The 18375-nt window shown below is 43.1% G+C and overlaps 1 protein-coding gene across 2 annotated transcripts in view; it reads left to right on the top strand.

The window, feature by feature from the left end:
• The first annotated feature begins 263 nt into the window (after positions 1-263).
• ATP6V0A4 (ATPase H+ transporting V0 subunit a4) overlaps positions 264-18375 on the top strand; it is a 53744-nt gene continuing 35632 nt past the window's right edge. Inside the window, exons 1-8 of one of the 2 annotated variants that reach the window (XM_034779095.1) lie at positions 264-467; positions 3472-3666; positions 6334-6412; positions 9874-9968; positions 12815-12940; positions 13332-13426; positions 16952-17078; positions 17809-17891. In XM_034779095.1, the coding sequence (XP_034634986.1) occupies positions 3550-3666; positions 6334-6412; positions 9874-9968; positions 12815-12940; positions 13332-13426; positions 16952-17078; positions 17809-17891 (722 nt within the window). In that variant the 5' untranslated portion in view covers positions 264-467; positions 3472-3549. The remainder of the gene's footprint in view (positions 468-3471; positions 3667-6333; positions 6413-9873; positions 9969-12814; positions 12941-13331; positions 13427-16951; positions 17079-17808; positions 17892-18375) is intronic. The other variant, XM_034779105.1, reaches the window with a different exon arrangement.

The following is an 18375-nucleotide window of genomic DNA, read 5'->3' on the forward strand; positions in this document are numbered from 1 at the left end:
AAAAAGAGATGTGTGAGAAACAGCTTGAAAGTTTTCTCTGTTTCCTGGGGATTGCTATTTCTTTAACCAATATTTGAATGAGCTTTCATTGGTTTATACTTCTCAGAGTACAGCACTTTACAAAAGTTCATTTTCGTTTGAGAGCACCTTGGAGGTGCAAGGAGGCATGGCCGATTTGTTATTAATCACAACACTCTGCACGCTGACAAAACAGCCAACTCTTGTCACAGATCTGACATGAAAAATTTAGAAGGAGCCAGACAGCTCCTGATCCATTTCACTCTGTGATTGTTTTAGGACAAAAAGGGTCTCTCTTCTCTGGTCTAGACCAGTTCAGCCCTTAAAAGAACTAGTTTCTAAAGATATGTTAAAGAAAGAAAAGTTTACTTCCGTCCTTCATTTGCTGCTCAGTAGAGTTGGAAGTAGTTCCAGAATTCTTCAAGCTCCATAAAGAGCAGGTGATCAAGGTAAGAACGGGCATTCATATTACCTAACACGAGAATTCTAGCTAGCTAAGCCAAAATGCAACATTTTCATTGTTGTAGAACTACCATTAGAATTGTTAAGACTTGATCGGCTGTTCTCCTCCCAGCCCCGCTAAGGAAGCAGCCTACATAATTTTTTTTGGTCATTGACCAGATGACACACATTAATATTCTTTTTAAATCAACAACTAACTCTTACAACTATATCTAAATGTGTGTACATTCTAACTATAACTTAGGAGATCACAAATGGAGTAACTGCGGATGATTGTTTAGCTATCCCTTTGTGAAACTGAAGAATTTTGAGGAAGAGAAAACTGACAGCAACTCAGATTGGGACTATATTCCATATTAATTAAATAGTGACTAAAGTAAATGAGTATCAGAGGGGTAGCCGTGTTAGTCTGAATCTGTAAAAAGCAACACAGGGTCCTGTGGCACCTTTGAGACTAACAGAAGTTCTGTTAGTCTCAAAGGTGTCACAGGACCCTGTGTTGCTTTTTAAAGTAAATGAGAAACTTCTACTATGCTCATTAGAGCTGGGCAGGAAATAATTTTCCAGTCTGAAATCTTGAAAATTTTCACAAATCAAAAATCTGATTTAAAAAAAAAAACCTCACTTTGTATTGGGTCAATCAAAACGTTTCATTCTGAAAAAATGTTAATTTGAGAACTGATTTCAATCTTGAATTTTTTTAACCTTTAAAGTATATAAATTACCTACAATTTCAAAATGAAAGATGGAAATTTTGGTTCATAAATGTTGAAATGAGCTGTTTCAACAAATTGGAAACTTTTCTTTTCAAATCTTTTCAAATGGGGAGATTTGTTGAAACTGAACAATTTAGGTTTTGATGATCTGTATTTTCTGATGGAAAAAATGTTTTATTGTGAAATTCCCAACCAGCTGTATTGCTCGCATCCTATCTCAGCCATGTGAAACTGACAGACGATATATATATATTTTTAGCAAGTTATTAATTATCAAATGTTTTGTTTTTCTATACCTTAAACTACTTAGTGAACAGGTACAGTGAGTGATGCAATGCAAGCTCAGAGGAAAAAGGATATGCATTGACTCTCCATACGAATCATTAACTTCATTGGATCTCCATAAATCAGGCCATTTAACACATTTTGTAAAACTCATCTATTATTTTTAGGGTTTTTTTTTTAATGTCTTTGGTGCTTTAAATAAATAAATAAATGGAGATATCCCATCTCCTAGAACTGGAAGGGACCTTGAAAGGTCATCGAGTCCAGCCCCCTGCCTTCACTAGCAGGACCAAGTACTGATTTTTGCCCCAGATCCCCAAGTGGCCCCCTCGAGGATTGAACTCACAACCCTGGGTTTAGCAGGCCAATGCTCAAACCACTGAGCTATCCCTCCCCACCTTTAAATAAGAGGTGATTTGAACACCTGCAGACCTACTAGGAATAAGCATTGCAAGATTGGGTTGAAAAAGAGAGCAGGTTAGCCATGGAAATAATGTATTCAATTGCATGTTTCTTCTGGCCAAGTGATTGCTATGTTTGTGCATTGAAATTAGCTGATTACATGCATGAATGATCAGTGGCATGATTATCTGCAGTTTGCATGTGCAGTTACCTAATGTAAATAGTGATAATAGCATGCACAAAGCAAATGAAAAATTGCATATACATTTTGCCTGTCATCACATGTGCCTTATTTTGAAAATAGGCCCTTTGTGAAAGCAAGCAAGCAAGAAAGCATTTTATAAAACCAAATATTAGTATGAAACATTCTAAGAAATGTTGATTTAAATTTAAATGAAAATAGATTTCCCTTTTATGATGTAAATAGTCCCTTGCTGTGTTTGCAATTGTGTTAGGAGTGAAACTGACAGGAAACAGATCAGTCTCCCTTACCTATCTATATTCAAGATGAGTTTAATGGAACAAGATGTCAGGCCTGTTGGCTCATCACTTTTATGAACAGTACTGTGAATTTCCGTTTCAGCATCCAAACATGTTAATCACCCACGTTTGGGTGATCTGAAGTGTCTGGATCCTACATTGGGTACAGGGAGAGGAGGAGAGGGCAGGATTTACTCACTTGTTTGATGTAGAAGACCGGCGAGACTCACCTCCCATGACAAGCATGCACCCCTCCCCACCCCACAGCTAAATTTCCACCCTGCCATGATGATGACTCTGCAGGAGACATGGCTACTGCCCTCAAGAGAGGAAGAAACACTGTTGTGTTTGTTGTGGTGCAGCACTTCTTCCTCCCCTGCAGGTTGTGCTGTGTAGAGAGCCCTCTCCGTGCTGCTCTCCTCCCCAGGCCCACTCCTCACGCAGCTAGCCAGCTAGCGGGAGGAGGAGAACTGGAGGGACTGTGAGGAGACAGAGGATTAAAGGTGGGAGAGGTGGACCGGGCTCCCTTTCTGGATTCTCTCTCCCTGATTTTCTGTCTGGAGAGTTGTGAGGTGTAAATAGGGAGAAGCAAACTAGATGCCTAAAATTCATCCAGTCTCCCTATGCGTTAGTAACTCGGACAAAGACCATATATTTTTTATATACAGGGGTACTGACCTTTGGCTGCATTCTGCCCCCTTTTATGCCACAGGAGGGCCATGAAAGTGATGGGGGAAGCAGTTGGATCCTCACTATAAAGGGGACGGTGGTTTCTCCTGCTGTCATAACAGTCCTACACCCCTTGGCCCCAAGCTGAGGGCTGTGTCTGGGTGGGCAGGAGGGTGCATGGCTGAATGGCTCTTTGTTCTGGCTGCAGAATGGCCTGGAGTTAGCTGTGGAAAGTGGCTCCAAACAAATTAACTTGATTAAAAAGAATGAATCGCAATTAATCACAGTTTCTTGCCACTAATCACGATTCATTTTTTTTTAATCGTTTGACAGCCCTAATTGTTACCGAAGGTGCAGATGGTGTTCTGGGTGCCCAGCAATTAGCTTTCATTGTATTGGCTTAATAAGCCAGCATTTATACAGCCCTTTACATTTTAAGGTTTCTCACAAGGCAAACGAGGCAGCGCCGCCACCTTAATTCTCCCATCAACCCTGGTGCAGAACGAGAGCGAGCGAGATGGCGTCGATGTTCCGGAGCGAGGAGATGTGTCTGACGCAGCTGTTTCTCCAGGTGGAGGCTGCCTATTGCTGCGTTGCAGAGCTTGGCGAGCTGGGCCTGGTCCAGTTCAGAGATGTAAGTAGTTACGAGAGGCTCTCGGGTAGGAATGTTGGGATATCGGCTATTAAAGGGCCACTATAAATGTGGTTGGGTTCTAAAAGATGGACCTGCTGGGACAGTGGATTAATCTGGAAGGCAGGGGCACTGCAACAATTTGTATAGTGGGGGTGCTGAGAATCAAACCGTAAGCCCCGTCTATAATGGAAACCACTTCAAGCCAGGGGGTGCAGCAGACCCCCCTGCATCTCTAGTTCCAGCACCTATGCTGGAAGGGCTTGGCATAAAGACTGTAAATACCTGCCTTGCTCTAGAAAGGAAGGATGGCCTTGGGGTTAAGGCAGTGGACTGGGAGATGTGGGTTCAATTCCCAGCTCTGCCATAGACTGCCTGCAGGTCTTTGGGCCAGTTACTTATTTTCACTGCACCTCAGTTCCCCATCTGTAAAATGGGGATAAAAATATTTCCATTTGTCTGTCTTGTCTATTTAGATTGTCAACTTGTGGAGGCAGAGACAGTCTGTCTATATACAGAGCACATTGAGAATCTGATCTTACTTGGACCTCTAGGCACTACTCGAATACAAATACAGTAAAACCTCAGAGTTACAAACACCTCGGGAATAGAGATTGTTCGTAACTCTGAACAAAACACTGTGTTTTTTCTTTAAAAAGTTTACACCTGAACATTGACTTAATTCAGCTTTGAAACTTTACTGTGCAAAAGAAAAATACTGCTTTTCCCTTTTTTTTAGTAGTTTACATTTAACATAGTACTGTATTGTATTTGCCTTTTTTTTTTTTTTTCTTTTGGTCTCTGCTGCTGCCTGATTGCTTACTCCGGTTCCAAATGAGCTGTGTGGTTGACTGGTCAGTTCATAACTTTGGTGTTCGTAACTCTGAGGTTCTGCTATAACAATAATTACTCTGAGTTTACTGTTACACAGAATACTCTTCCTTTCATTGACTTTCCAGTTGGAACCCATGTCATGGCAGGACAATCGTTTGATCGGATTACCTGAACAGTGTCACTGTCTGAAAATTGAAAGCAAAGGTTTATTTAAATGTCTGTTTAAGGCCAGATACAGTATGGTAAACAGCCACAGTCTGAACTATCTACAGTAAAGGGGGTTTCTTCTGAGAGAATTATAGTATCTTGTAAGGGGAGGCATTTGGAACTGCTGGAGTCCAAGGCTGTCTACTACCCTTCAATGCAGTCTGTGGCCACCTTCGCCCATAACTTAAAATGGAGATATGATCCATAGAGATTACATCCAAAGAGCTCTATCATAACCAGAGCAGAGACATCTTGGCTCCAGATAGAGCATTGCTTGCTGGGAATTGTAGTCTCTATAGTAAAGATGAGCAAGGATGCAATATCTCCATGTGATGCCAATTATGCGTGATTGAAGTATATGCCCAGTGTGGTGCTTCTGCAAAAATCTAAACCCATCAGGGAAGATGCTGCTACTCCAGTTCATCAGCTAAATCTGAGCCTGATGCCAGAAGTTAGATTCAGCTAAGAAAATCTGAACCATTTCTCTGCATGCCAATTAGGCATCATTTGCATATCCTTAAAGTCAATCCCTCTCACCCACCTAAATCACATGGTTACCCCTGGTGGTTTTCCAAAGTGGGTATCTACAAGAATGTTGTTATAGGAGAGCAAAAACTGCAGCATGAGATTTATCTGTACAAGGAAGAGACTATGAAGCATTTATACATGCTTGAAACAGATTTATTGGTACCTGCCAGTAGTGAATGGCATAGTGACTGAAATCTCCTTGGTGAATTAGCAGACCCAAAGGGTCTGCTATGGGACATGGAAAATTCATGAGTATTTTTTCTGCAGTGGTGCTGTTGGTAGCAATGGTGGAAACTGTACTGCAGACAGGGGGCAGTGGTTAATGTCTTCCACCGGAGGAGCTGCATCAGTGCAGATAAATATTTAGTAATTTGCTTAGTGTAAACAAGATATATGGAATGTGCCTCACAAAATTATACCCCAAATAGTTTTACCTGTGACATTGGCATGTACATCCTCAAACAGAGGTTTGGTTATTTAAAGAAATAAGAGGAAAGAGGATTCAGAGTTTTGTTCAGGAGAATAGCAAGTCTCCCATTGCTAGGACACCAATTCATACCTAAGTGAGGTCAGCAGTGGTGGAGAATAATTGTCTGATGCCTGTTCAGTGGCACTGGTGACACGAGATCAGGGATCTTGATTCAATTCCTCAGCAGCAAGTGGCCCATTGCACTGTAGGGAAGAACTCTCCTTTGTCAGGATAATGGGCAGGCTGTCTTGAGTGAATCATTGGCTGAATTCTGTGGTCCCTGTTATGCAGGATGTCAGACTAGATGGTCCCAATAGTACCTTCTGGCCTTAAAATCTATAAAATCCAGGAAGTCTTTTCTACGCCAGCTCAGACCTTTGACAGCCAGCGAAGCCATGACTGAATGGGCCAAGGATACCAGTCAAGGTTGAAGCACAGTGATTGTCTGAAGAAGTTTTGTATTCCCATTGTTTGTGTGGTGCCTGTTGTGTGGGTAGGACGCTACAAGGTTCAGTAATATGCAAAGGCAGCATCTTTCACCAATGCTAATATACAGTTAAACTAAAAGTCACCCAATTGGCAATCTACATTCAACCCCTGGTTTGGTTTTTTGTTTGTTTTTTAATTTCTAGTTGAATGTGAATGTGAACAGCTTCCAGAGAAAGTTTGTGAATGAAGTCAGAAGATGTGAATCTTTGGAGAGGATCCTCCGTAAGTAGATGTTTGTACAACGCTACTGGCTGTAGAACAATCGTAATCTAGTATTTCAAAAAACAAAGTGTTCTAGCTAGCAAAATTGAATGGAATTTGTTCTAAAGATGGCAAAGATTTCATTAGAAAGTCTTTGTAGTTTTCATCTGAAGGCATTGATGTGTTTGCATGCACCAATTAAATGCCACTATACTACTGGCGGGGGAACGGCGACGGGAGTGTATATATCACATCTATTTTGCATATGGGTAAAGTCAGGAGAAGAGAGGTTAAGTGTCCTGCATAAAATCACATAACAAGTGGGCTGGAAATGGAACCCGGGGTCCTGACTCCTAGTCCTGTGTTCTAACCATTAGAACATACTTCCTGCAGCAAAGCACACCGTCCCAGCGAGAGATTTCTTTAAAAAGCCGGCAGGCAACAAAAATGTTTTTTTTTTAAGCTGTTTTTTCTTAAAGTCGTCATTTTTATGGGGCTTGCTAGGAAATGGTATCAATTGAAGTGTCCATAGGATCCTTAAAATTTCTACTTTTCTACTGTGTGAGGGGGAAATAATGACACTCACTTAGCATTTATAGTGCTAATCACCCATTGATCCCCACACACCTTGCAAAGGTGGGTAAGCACTATTCTCCGCATTTTACAGGTGTCTATATTGAGGGCCAGAGAGGTTAAATTTCATGTCCAGTGTCTCACAGTGTGTCAGTGGCACAGCTGGGGATAGACCATAGGTCTCCTACCTTCCAGCCTGCAGCCATATCCCTTTTGCAAGAGGGCCCTGGATACTTAAGACAAGTGCTGCTTGCTGGGGATTAGGAGAGTGAAAGCTGCTGTTGGCTGGGGATAGTTTTTCAGTTGGTGTTAGTTGTAAGTGGGGCACATGGACAGGGACAGTATAGGGAACCTGTGTTAGGGCTTGCTGTTCCTTTGAGCTATTTAAGTCAGCGGAACTGAAGGCATTCAGCACATTGCAGGGTCCGGATTTTGAAGGGCGTGCAAACAAAAAGTCAGTGGCTAAGAATATAGGGCTAGATTCACAAAAAGACATAGGTACCCTAACTGCTATTTTAGGTGCCTAAATCCCAGAATCAGGCCCCACGAGGATTCACAAACCCCCGGTCAGCTGCCACTGAACGCTGCAGGCAACGAAACTCATTTGGTGCCTACATTTTTGCATTAGGAGTTATCTCTGCCCCTGTGTTTCTGTCTCTGAGCATGCACACTGCTGTCTCGCTCTAGACATCCAGATGCCCAAGCCCCAGTGTGATGCGTGAACTGGGGGAAGATCAGCCTTCCTTCACCCAACTCACCTGTGGGGCCCAATCTGGTAAGCAGGCCCAGAGCTCACCTACCAGACTTGGCCCCTGCTGGTGAGCTCTCACAAAACAACTGGAGGGGTTGGGAGGAGGAGCTCCCTCATAACTTTTAGCCCAGTGGCTAGGTTGGTCACCTGGAATGCGGGAGACCCCTGGTTCAAGTCTCGCTCCAGCTGAAAGGAGATGGCATTTGAACAGGGATCTGCCATCTTTCAGGTGAGTGCTCTAACCGCTGGGCTATGGGATAGTTTGATATGGGGGTCCCTCCATTTCTCCTATTGAAGCTGTTCCACTTGGCCCTTAGCACCAACAGAGAATTCCAAGAGAGGGTGTCACCTCCCTCCAGCTTGGATTTAGGTGGTGAACTGAGAGGGGTGGGGCTAGGACACACCCCTTGCTTTGGCATCTCCCACTGGCTAGCTCAGGCGAGGAGCTGCCTAGCATGCCAGCTTTTCTGAAACTCACTCTCAGGTGCCTGTCTCATTCATTGTCCAGGAGCATGGGCACCAAACCCAGGCTTTGTGATATCAAAGCAAGGAGGTGCAAGGTTCAAGGTGTCTAAATAAATCTATTGTATGAAATGAAACACAGGAAAAATGTAGGCTGGAAAGCAGGGAACATTTGATACAAGTGGGATCTAGTCTATTGCAGTATATTCTCCTGACGTACTCCTGGGGGAATTCTGCATTATTACACATGCACATAATTAATGAGCCCTGCAGATTTCTGATTTTTTGTGCAGAAAAAAGCTTCTGCCAAAATGTTGTTGCAGTTCCACCTTTTGCACACCAGAGGGCGCTGTGGCAATAGAGCAAAGCTGCAGCTCCCCAGCATTGTGGGAAGAAGAAAGAGAGCTGCCTTCTTCAGAGAGGGCTAGGTCAGGAGACAGGCTATGGGGAAACAGACAGCGCGGGGTGCTGGGGGGTCAGGCAGGGGTTCATAAGGGCTAATGGGGGAGGACAGACTGGGACAGGGACTGAATGGGAGTGGAGGTGCAGGGCCACATGGGGACAGGGAGAGGGAGTGCAGAGCTACATAGGGACAGGGGGGCGGCTCGGTGGAGGCACAGAGACACCTGGGGAGGGGGTACAGGGACAGAGGGTGGCTGGGTGGGGGCACAGAGACATATGGGGACGGGGGAGGGGGTACAGGGAGACATAAGGACAGGGGAGTGGCTGAGTGAGGGCACAGAGACACATGAGGACGGGCAGATATGCCTGAATGAATGGGAGAGGCTAGGGGTCAGGCAGGGTCTGCATGGGGGAAGCTCCCTAACAATCCTCCCCTCCTCCAAAAAAAAACCTGTTCCATACTTTTCCCACCCATACACAACAACCCTACAAGTTCACACCCAGGCTCCTTCCCAGCAATGTACTTCCCTCTCCCTCAGTGTCTCCGATACCTCTGACTCCCCCAAGCCTTTGCACTACTTCTGAGGGGTGCGGGAAATATGGTTCTGTACTGTAGTTTAAATGAATTATTACTCAGAGTTCTGTATTAATATGCCTAGTAAGGAATCTGTTTGTCAAAAACCATTTCCTTAATCTTTTTTGTGGTCTGTATTGTTACAGACTTACTTGCTGATAGGTATTTTGAAATAAATGACCAAAATATTTGAAACTGGTGTGATTATATTGTGTTATTTTGACAAATAAAATATGCAGAATTTTGTGGAATTTTGAAATATTGTACGCAGAATTTTTAATTTTTTGGCGCAGAATTCCACCAGGAGTACTGAGGGAGGTTGGAGTAGCCCCACCCCTTGCGGATTTGAAACTGTTCTGGAGAAACCTCTGGATACTATATTGTAAGGAACAGCAGGCTGGAGAGCAGGCACAATGAACTAATGATCATTTTCCACTGCCGTGTCTATGATTAGGTTAACTTCGTACTACAGTCACGATTCCCAGGTGTACACAATTATCTCCTCTGGAGAAGGAGCAGCTTCCTCGCTGCTGAGGGAAGCTCCAGGGAGCCAGATTCTTGGGTGTCGAAGAGTTCCACAAATATTTGGTGAATCTCCTAGAATAAGTGTCGAATGACATTTGAATACTGTGATCATGTGTCATGATGTCACATTCGGGTCACCACCGCAGGCCCTGTCAGTGACCCCAGGGAAAGCCTAACAGTGCCTTTTCCTTGCAGGCTTTCTAGAAAGTGAAATGGAAAATGAGATTGTGATCTTCAAACCTGAAAAGTATCCTGAGACCCCCCTGCCTCGAGAAATGATTGATTTGGAGGTACAAAATTCTACCCTGCCTCGGGGGCATATGGAAAAAGATTGGGCAGGGGAGGAGTGAAATTACATATAAACCCACATATTTAACATCTCAGGAAAATCATGTGGGTCCCAGAAGTGGAGGAAAGTGACTCACCAGTGGCAAATTCTCATGAAAAAACAATGAAGAGTACTTGTGGCACCATAGAGACTAACAAATTTATTTGGGCATAAGCTTTTGTGCGCTAAAACCCACTTCATCGGATGCATGCAATGGAAAAAAACAGTAGACAGGTATATATACACAGTACATGAAAAGATGGGAGGGCAACTCCCATCTTTTCATATATTGTGTACAGTAACGCCTCACTTAACGTTGTAGTTATGTTCCTGAAAAATGCGAAATGATGTTAAGCGAATCCAATTTCCCCATAAGAATTAATGTAAATAGCGAGGCTTAGGTTCCAGGGAAATTTTCTTCGCCAGACAAAAGACAATATTATATATATATATATATACATATATATATATATACACACATACACAAACAGTATAAGTTTTAAACAAACAATACTGTACACAGCAATGATTATTGTGAAGCTTGGTTGAGATGGTGAAGTCAGAAGGTGGAAGAGGGTGGGTTATTTCCCAGGGAATGCCTTACTGCTAAATGATGAACTAGCAATTGGCTGAGCCCTTAAGGGTTAACCTGTTGTTGTTAATGTAGCCTCACACTCTACAAGGCAACATGAATGGAGGGAGGGGAGACAGCCTGGCAGACAGAGACACATACCATGTGTGTGAGAGAGATGCACATTGCCCCTTTAAGTATGCTGACCCCACTCTAAGTACATTGCCTTTTTAAATAGACCAGCAAGTTGAGAGGGCAGCTGCTGCCAGGAAGCTCCCTCCGTCCTGAGCCCTGTCATGTGTGTCCCCTGCCCCCGCTCTATGGAAGATGGGGTAAGTGGGGTGCAGGAGCAGGGGGGAGGGGGACACCCTGGCATTAGCCCTCCTATTTCCCCCCTGTACAGCAAGCAGGAGGCTCCCGGGAGTAGCTCCAAGGCAGAGGGCAGGAGCAGCACAGGGCAGTCGGGGAAGGGACAGCCGAACTGCCGGCAATTGATAGCGGGCTGGGCGGCTGCCTCACAGAGGACTAAGGGAAACGGGGAGCCGATGGGGGGGCTGCCGGTCCATCCTGGTTCCAAGCCCCCACCAGCTAGCTGCAACAGGCTGCTTTTCCTGCAAGCAGTGGACAAAGCAAGCGGCTGTCAAATGAGCATTGCGTAACTTTAAACGAGCATGTTCCCTAATTGATCAGCAACGTAATAACGAAACTACGTTAACTGGGACGACTTTAAGTGAGGAGTTACTGTATATATACACCTGCCTACTGTTTTTTTCCACTCCATGCATCTGATGAAGTGGGTTTTAGCCCACGAAAGCTTATGCCCAAATAAATTTGTTAGTCTCTAAGGTGCCACAAGTACTCCTTGTTGTTTTTGCTGATACAAACTAACCCGGCTACCACTTTGAAAATGCTCATGGGTTAGCCATATTATTCTGTAATTGTGGCACAACCCTGTGTAGTAGATTAATAATACTGTATTTATATATCACTTCCCAGACACAGATTGGAGTGCTTTAGTACAAAGGGGAGTTTGCATAATGATCCCCATTGTTACAGGGGGGGAAACTTAGGAACAGAGAGGTTAAATAACTTGCCCTCTCACATACCCAGTTAGCGGCAGAAAATCAGACTCCTGACTTCCAGTCATATATTTTCTCCACAGAGTTGATCAGGGACAGAATTTATTTATTCCAAGCCTCCTGGTGCACTGGAAGGGTCTTCTGAGGTTTAATCCACTTGCTCTTCTTTTTTTAAATGTTTTGTGTCTATAGACTTCCCCTTTTATACCATTTGTTCCCTACCCTGTTTTGACTGCCAGCCAGGTTAGTAGAAGCCTTTACCAGAACACCAGGGCTGTTTGCACTGACATGAAACCTGGTGCTGTAACCACTACATTCAGGGCTGAATTATTTCTTCTTGAAGAGCTGACAGCTAGGTTGAAACATCTGACTATTTTAGCACATTGACTACAGCTGGGATTTTCAAAGCTCCTAAGGGAGGCAGGCAGTTCTTTTAGACCCCTTTGAAAATCCCAGCAAAGGCCTATTCATGACCTATTCCCAGTCATGAAAACCCCCATGGTTTCATAGGAAAGAATAGCCTTTTGCCATGTTACTTTTGCCTGTGGAGATTAGCAATGATGATTGGAGGAAACCTGATATGTTGAACATTGGTAAATGGGTACCTCAAAGATTTAGATCCTATTCTGCAAGGGTGCCATGAGCCCTTTATCCCCATTGAAGTCTGTTGTGAAATCTGGGAGTTGAGGCTGTTCTGAACCTCGGAGGTTGTATTCAGCACCTTGCTGGTTCGGGCTATGATGTGTCCTAAAAGAACCCGTTGACTCAAAAGCACAGAGTTTGTTTGCTTTTAGTCCAACTGGAAATGAAGTTTACAAACTGATTGGTTTTAATCAAGATTGACCGTCACTGTTTGTCTGAGACGAGACCATGATCTATCTTCACGTAGAATGATGGTCTGCTGGCTTGCCTAATTTAGTGCCTAAATATAACTTCGAGTCACTGCATGTAATAGAGAGGGTGGCAGGGGGAAGGTCAAGGGTTTGATAGCTGTGTGAATATACCTAAACAGCCGATGCATATTTTAAAATGTTCATTGCACAATCATACGTGTCTGCCCATATTATTTTACAGTCCTTTTGACAGGGATGTGGCAGCCTGTAAAAGGATAACTGGGCCTGTCTTGCATCTTTCCTGTTTTGTTTTGGTTGTAAACAGACAGTTTTGGAGAAACTGGAGGCTGAGCTGCAGGAAGCCACTCAGAACCAGCAAACCTTGAAACAGAATTTTCTAGAACTGACTGAACTAAAACATCTCCTGAAGAAAACTCAGGACTTCTTTGAGGTGAGAGTTCTTCAGATGTGTTACTATCTGTCCACTTTGTCCTTCTTTCTTTTTCGCAGAGGGGTTGATAAATTTTTAAGTTGTTTATGCTTTTGGCTTTATTTTTGAGGGGGGTTAAAAAGATCCCAGATTTCCTTTACTGCGGATTTGAGGTCAAATTTTCCAAAATGCCTTGGTGAACCTAAGGCTCATTGCATCTCAGGCTTCTCTGTGCCTAAATCTCATGGGCTCCTAAGTCACTTGAAAATTTGACACTTGGTCTAGCTCTCTGTAGAAAACTGTCTTCAGACAAACAATAGCAACAGTAAAGATGTGACAACAGTTAAACCCATTGGAATATGTTAGTGTTTTTAAAATAATTTCAAAAGAAAATGATGATTTCTGCTTTCAGACAGAAACCAATCTACCAGATGATTTCTTCAACGAAGACACTTCTGGTCTGTTGGAATTAAGAAGTACTCCGGCCGCAGTGGCTGCAAAGTTGGGGTCAGTATTGCTATAGACTTATAGCTTTAATAAGGCCAGTGCAAATATACCCTTCCCTTTTACTTCCACCAGCATTAATAAGCTGGTTTCAGCACGGTGACCCAGTCTTAGGCTACCTCTATACTACCCGCCTGAATCGGCGGGTAGAAATCGATCTCTCGGGGATCGAATTATCGCGTCTCGTTGGGACGCGACATTCGATCCCCGAATCGACGCTTGTACTCCACCAGGGGAGGTAGGAGTAAGTGCCGTCAATGGGGGAGCCGCGGAGGTCGATTTGCCGCCGTCCTCACGGCGGAGTAAGTCGGTTCCGATACATCGAATTCAGCTACACTATTCGCGAGCTGAATTTGCGTATCTTAAATCCACCTCCCCCACCCCCAGTGAGGACGTAGCCTTAGAGGTTTGCTGAATTCAGTTCCTATCTTCAAATAGCTTAGTACAGGCTGCTTTTCAGTCTCTTAATTATAACTCATTGATTAAAATGAAAGCAACATTAGTGTTTTGAAGGAGACAATAGATGATTAAAAAATTGATCTTTATGGCTCAGAGTATTGCTAAATGGGATGGACAGCCTTTCAGCTCCAGGTCACTGGTTCAAATGTGCCTAGTAACTGAAAATCACTGACAGCTGTTGAGTGGCCTCTGGGAAACTTAGTGAGGAAAGTGGAGAGGAGCTTATATTCTGACAAGTCAAGTGTTAAAATGCAATTAGGCAGGCCAAAAAAGAATTTGAAGAGCTACTATCAAAAGACACAAAAAGGAATGGCAAAATTTATTTTAAGTACATCAGAAGCAGGTAGCCCACAAAACAATCAGTGGGGTCACTGAACTATCAAGGTGCTAACAGAGCACTCAAGAAAGTCAAGGCCATTGTGGAGAAGCTAAATGAATTCTTTGCATCAGTCTTTACTGCGGGGGACGTGAAGGAGATTCCCGCACCTGAGCCATTCTTTTTATGAGACACATTTGAGGAACTGTCTCAGATTAAGGAGTCATTAGAGGAGCTTTTGGAACAAATTGATAAATTAAACAGTAATAAGTCACCAGGAGCAGATGGTATTCACCCAAGAGTTCTGAAGGAACTAAATATTAAATTGCAGAATGACTAACTGTGGTATGTAACCTATCATTTAAATCAGCTTCTGTACCAGATGACTGAAGGATAGCTAATGTAACACCGATTTTTAAAAAGGCTCCAGAGGTGATCCCAGTAATTACAGGCCAGTAAGTCTAACTCCAATACAGGTAGATTGGTTGAAACTATAGTAAAGAACAGAATTATCAGACACATAGATGAACATGATATATTAGGGAAGAGTCCAATATGGCTTTTGTAAAGGAAAATCATGTCTCACCAATCTATTAGAATTTTTTGAGGAGGTCAGCAAGCATGTGGACAAGGCTGATCCAGTGGATATAGTGTACTTGGACTTCGAGAAAACCTTTGACAAGTTCCCTCACCAAAGGTTCTTAAGGAAACTAAGTAGTCATGTGATAAGAGGGAAGGTCTTCTCATGGATCAGTAACTGGTTAAAAGATAGGAAACAAAGGGTAGGAATAAATGGTCAGTTTTCACAGAGGAAAAAGGTAAATAGTGGGGCCTCTCAAGGATCTGTACTGGGACCAGTGCTGTTCAACATATTCATAAATGTTCTGGAAAAAGGGGTAAACAATGAAGTGGCAAAGTTTACAGACAATACAAAATTATTCAAGATAGTTAAGTCTAAAGCATACTGCAAAGAATTACAAAGGGATCTCACAAAACTGGACGACTGGGCAACAAAATGGCAGATGAAATTCAATGTTAATAATGCAAGTAATGCACACTGATAATGCACACATAATCCAACTATACGGACATAATGATGGGATCTACATTAGCTGTTACCACTCAAGAAAGAGATCTTGGAGTCATTTTGGATAGTTCTCTGAAAATATCTGCTCAGTATGCAGCGGAAGTCAAAAAAGTGAACAGAATGTTAGGAACCATTAGGAAAGGGATAGATAAGACAGAAAATATCATAATGCCACTCTGTAAATCCATGGTATGCCCATACCTTGAATAATGACTTCACTTCTGGTTGCCCCATCTCCAAAAAGATATATTAGAATTGGAAAAGGTACAGAGTAGGGCAACAAAAATGATTAAGGGTATGGAACAGTTTCTGTATGAGGAGAGATTAATAAGAATAGGACTGTTCATCTTAGAAAAGTGACAACTAAGGGGGGATATGATAGAGGTCTATAAAATCATGACTGGTGTGGAGAAAGTAAATAAGGAAGTGCTATTTACCCTTTCACATAACGCAAGAACCATGGGTCTCCCAATGAAATAATAGCCAGCAGGTTTAAAATAAACAAAAGGAAGTATTTTTTCACATAACACACACTCCACCTTTGGAACTCGTTGCCAGAGGATATTGTGAAGACCAAAAGTATAACTGGGTTCCAAAAACAATTAGATAAGTCATGGAGGATGGGGTCCATCTATGGCTATTGGCCAAAATGGTCAGGGATGTAACCCCACACTCCGGGTGTCCCAAAACCTCCAACTGCCAAAAGCTGGGACTGGACAACAGGGGATGGATCTACAATAAATTGCTCTGTTCTGTTCATTCCTTCCAAAGTGTCTGACATCAGCCACTGTTAGAATTTAGGATACTGCATTAGATGGACCATTGTTCTGTCCCAATATGGCCATTATGTTCTTATGACAGATGTGCACATCACAGAAACCACCATTGCAGTTTACACTCAGGGCTTGTCTACAGTAGAAAGCTGCACTGAGTTTGAATGCAGTCGAGTCAGATGGCATGATGCTGATTGTGACTTTTCAGCAATGTTGGCCAAGACAAGTCACGTTCAGCACTGTGCAGCTAGTCATGGTTAAATCCCCATACAGTGGTGTTTTGTAAAGTAGGCAGTTCCTTAGTGGCCCTCATGATAGCAAGATTGCCTTGGGTCAGGGCTTAGTTACTCCAGCCTTGGGCTAGATTAAGAGGGAGAGAAAGCCGGGAAACTGAACTCTGCTCTAAACCTTTGACCTCGTCAGGTTGAGGGCGAGGTACATTGGTCGGTCAATGTGATGAAACTCACATGCCCTGCCTGTGCTGTACCGGCTGTGTGTATAGAAAGTATGTCAGTTTCCAGTGCTGTCAGCCACGTGCCTTTCACCATCACTATATCCGCTTCACATTTTTAAGAAGAGAATGAACCTGTTTCTCTCCCTGCTCCTCTCCCTCCCTCCCCAATCATGAAACAGACAGGTGGGCTTGTGGCCCCCTAAAAAGTTAGAGAAAAGTGAATAGATTAAGAAGTAAGATCCGTGCTTGAACTTCTCTTAATATAGAGGCCTCAACTAACTACAGCCACACCTGTAGCCAGGGTCCCAGGTTGGATTTGAATATAAATACAGTCTAACGTAGACTATGGAGCCTTAATGATTATACAACCCAGTGTGGTACATGTTCAAAAATATTGAAAATATGCCTGCCATTTATCTGTCTTGTTAACACTGCCTAGATTCACAGCAGGGGTGATAAAAAGGGAAAGGATGGTGCCTTTTGAGCGTTTACTGTGGAGAGCCTGCAGGGGAAACATCTATTTGAGGTACACTGAAATGGACACCGCCCTGGAGGACCCTATTACAGTAGGTATACTCCTGCTTCACCTCTTCCCACTTTATATGCGCACTCACGCACACCTTTAGAGAAACCCAAACTACTGCCATGATAACCCTCTGCCACTCTACTGTACCTGCAACCTTAGTTAAAACTGGGGTTCAAAGAGGCTAATCCATATAGTAAGAGACATGCTGGACAAGTATGGGGCTGGGAGGCCCTCTTTAAAACACAACAGATCTTTGTTTTCCCCATTCTCAGTTGTTATGATCACTGTTGCCCATTTGGCCTGATCAGTTTGCCAATAATCAGGGCCTTGTAGGACTGTTTTCAATAGGATGAGGACTCATTGTCAGGTACATTCTTGGTGTATTCTTGTTTATTTACGAAAGTGTACACAAAGTTCTGTGTCCCTGAACACAGTAGAAACAAACAACAGTTTTCTTGCTCAGAAATTTCCAAGTCTGTCCCTCCAGCAAGCTCTGTGCCCAAGAAGCCCTGTTCTTTGCTTCCTCTGAGGGTTACACTTATGACTCCTGCTGGCCTTCTGTCTCCAGTATACACAGCCTGCAACAGATATTCTAGCCCTTGTGTTTGCAGCCAGGGGAAACCCTCTGAACAGCATTTTGTGTTCTAATTATTGTTCCTGGAAAACTATTAAAAAAATGCTCTTGAAAGAGTGACTAAAAATCTTCCCTTTTCAGAACTGTGCTGTATTTTGTTATGAGCATTTTAAAATCTGCTTGCATTGCTTTTCAGAAGGAACAGATGAAAAAGAATGTGTTCATTATCTTCTATCAAGGAGAGCAGCTCAACCAAAAAATCAAGAAGATTTGTGATGGGTAAGGCAGGCTGTTGAGAAAGTAGCAATGACTCTTTCGGGGGTGTTTACTTGGCAGGATTGGCTAAAGGAGACTGGGAGTAGAGATTATTTCTCAACACTCCGCTGTCAGCTCTATCAATTTGCTCCATCCTGCTTTTCAATTCTGCTGTGTCTAATAATAAAAATATATGTCACTTTGGCATTTTAAAATTAAGGCCCTCAGTTTTCCAAAGTGACTAGAGATCTCAGGAGCCTCAATTTCTAGATTTCTAAGCGGATACCTTAATGGGCCTGGATTTCAGAAGGTCTCAGCACCCACGCTATGAAAATCAGGCCCTTATTAGGGTGTCAGAAGATGGGAACTCCAAAACTGGGGATCCCTAAAATCTCTAGTCATGTTTGAAAATTTAGGACAAATTTTATTAAGCTTCTGTTTAAAGGATCTGGTGCTATATTTTTAATAAACCTTTCTATACTCAATTAACTGCTGGCCTCTGTGCTAG

The sequence above is a fragment of the Trachemys scripta genome, chromosome 1 (assembly GCF_013100865.1).
Source record: "Trachemys scripta elegans isolate TJP31775 chromosome 1, CAS_Tse_1.0, whole genome shotgun sequence".
Lineage (NCBI taxonomy): Eukaryota > Metazoa > Chordata > Testudines > Emydidae > Trachemys > Trachemys scripta.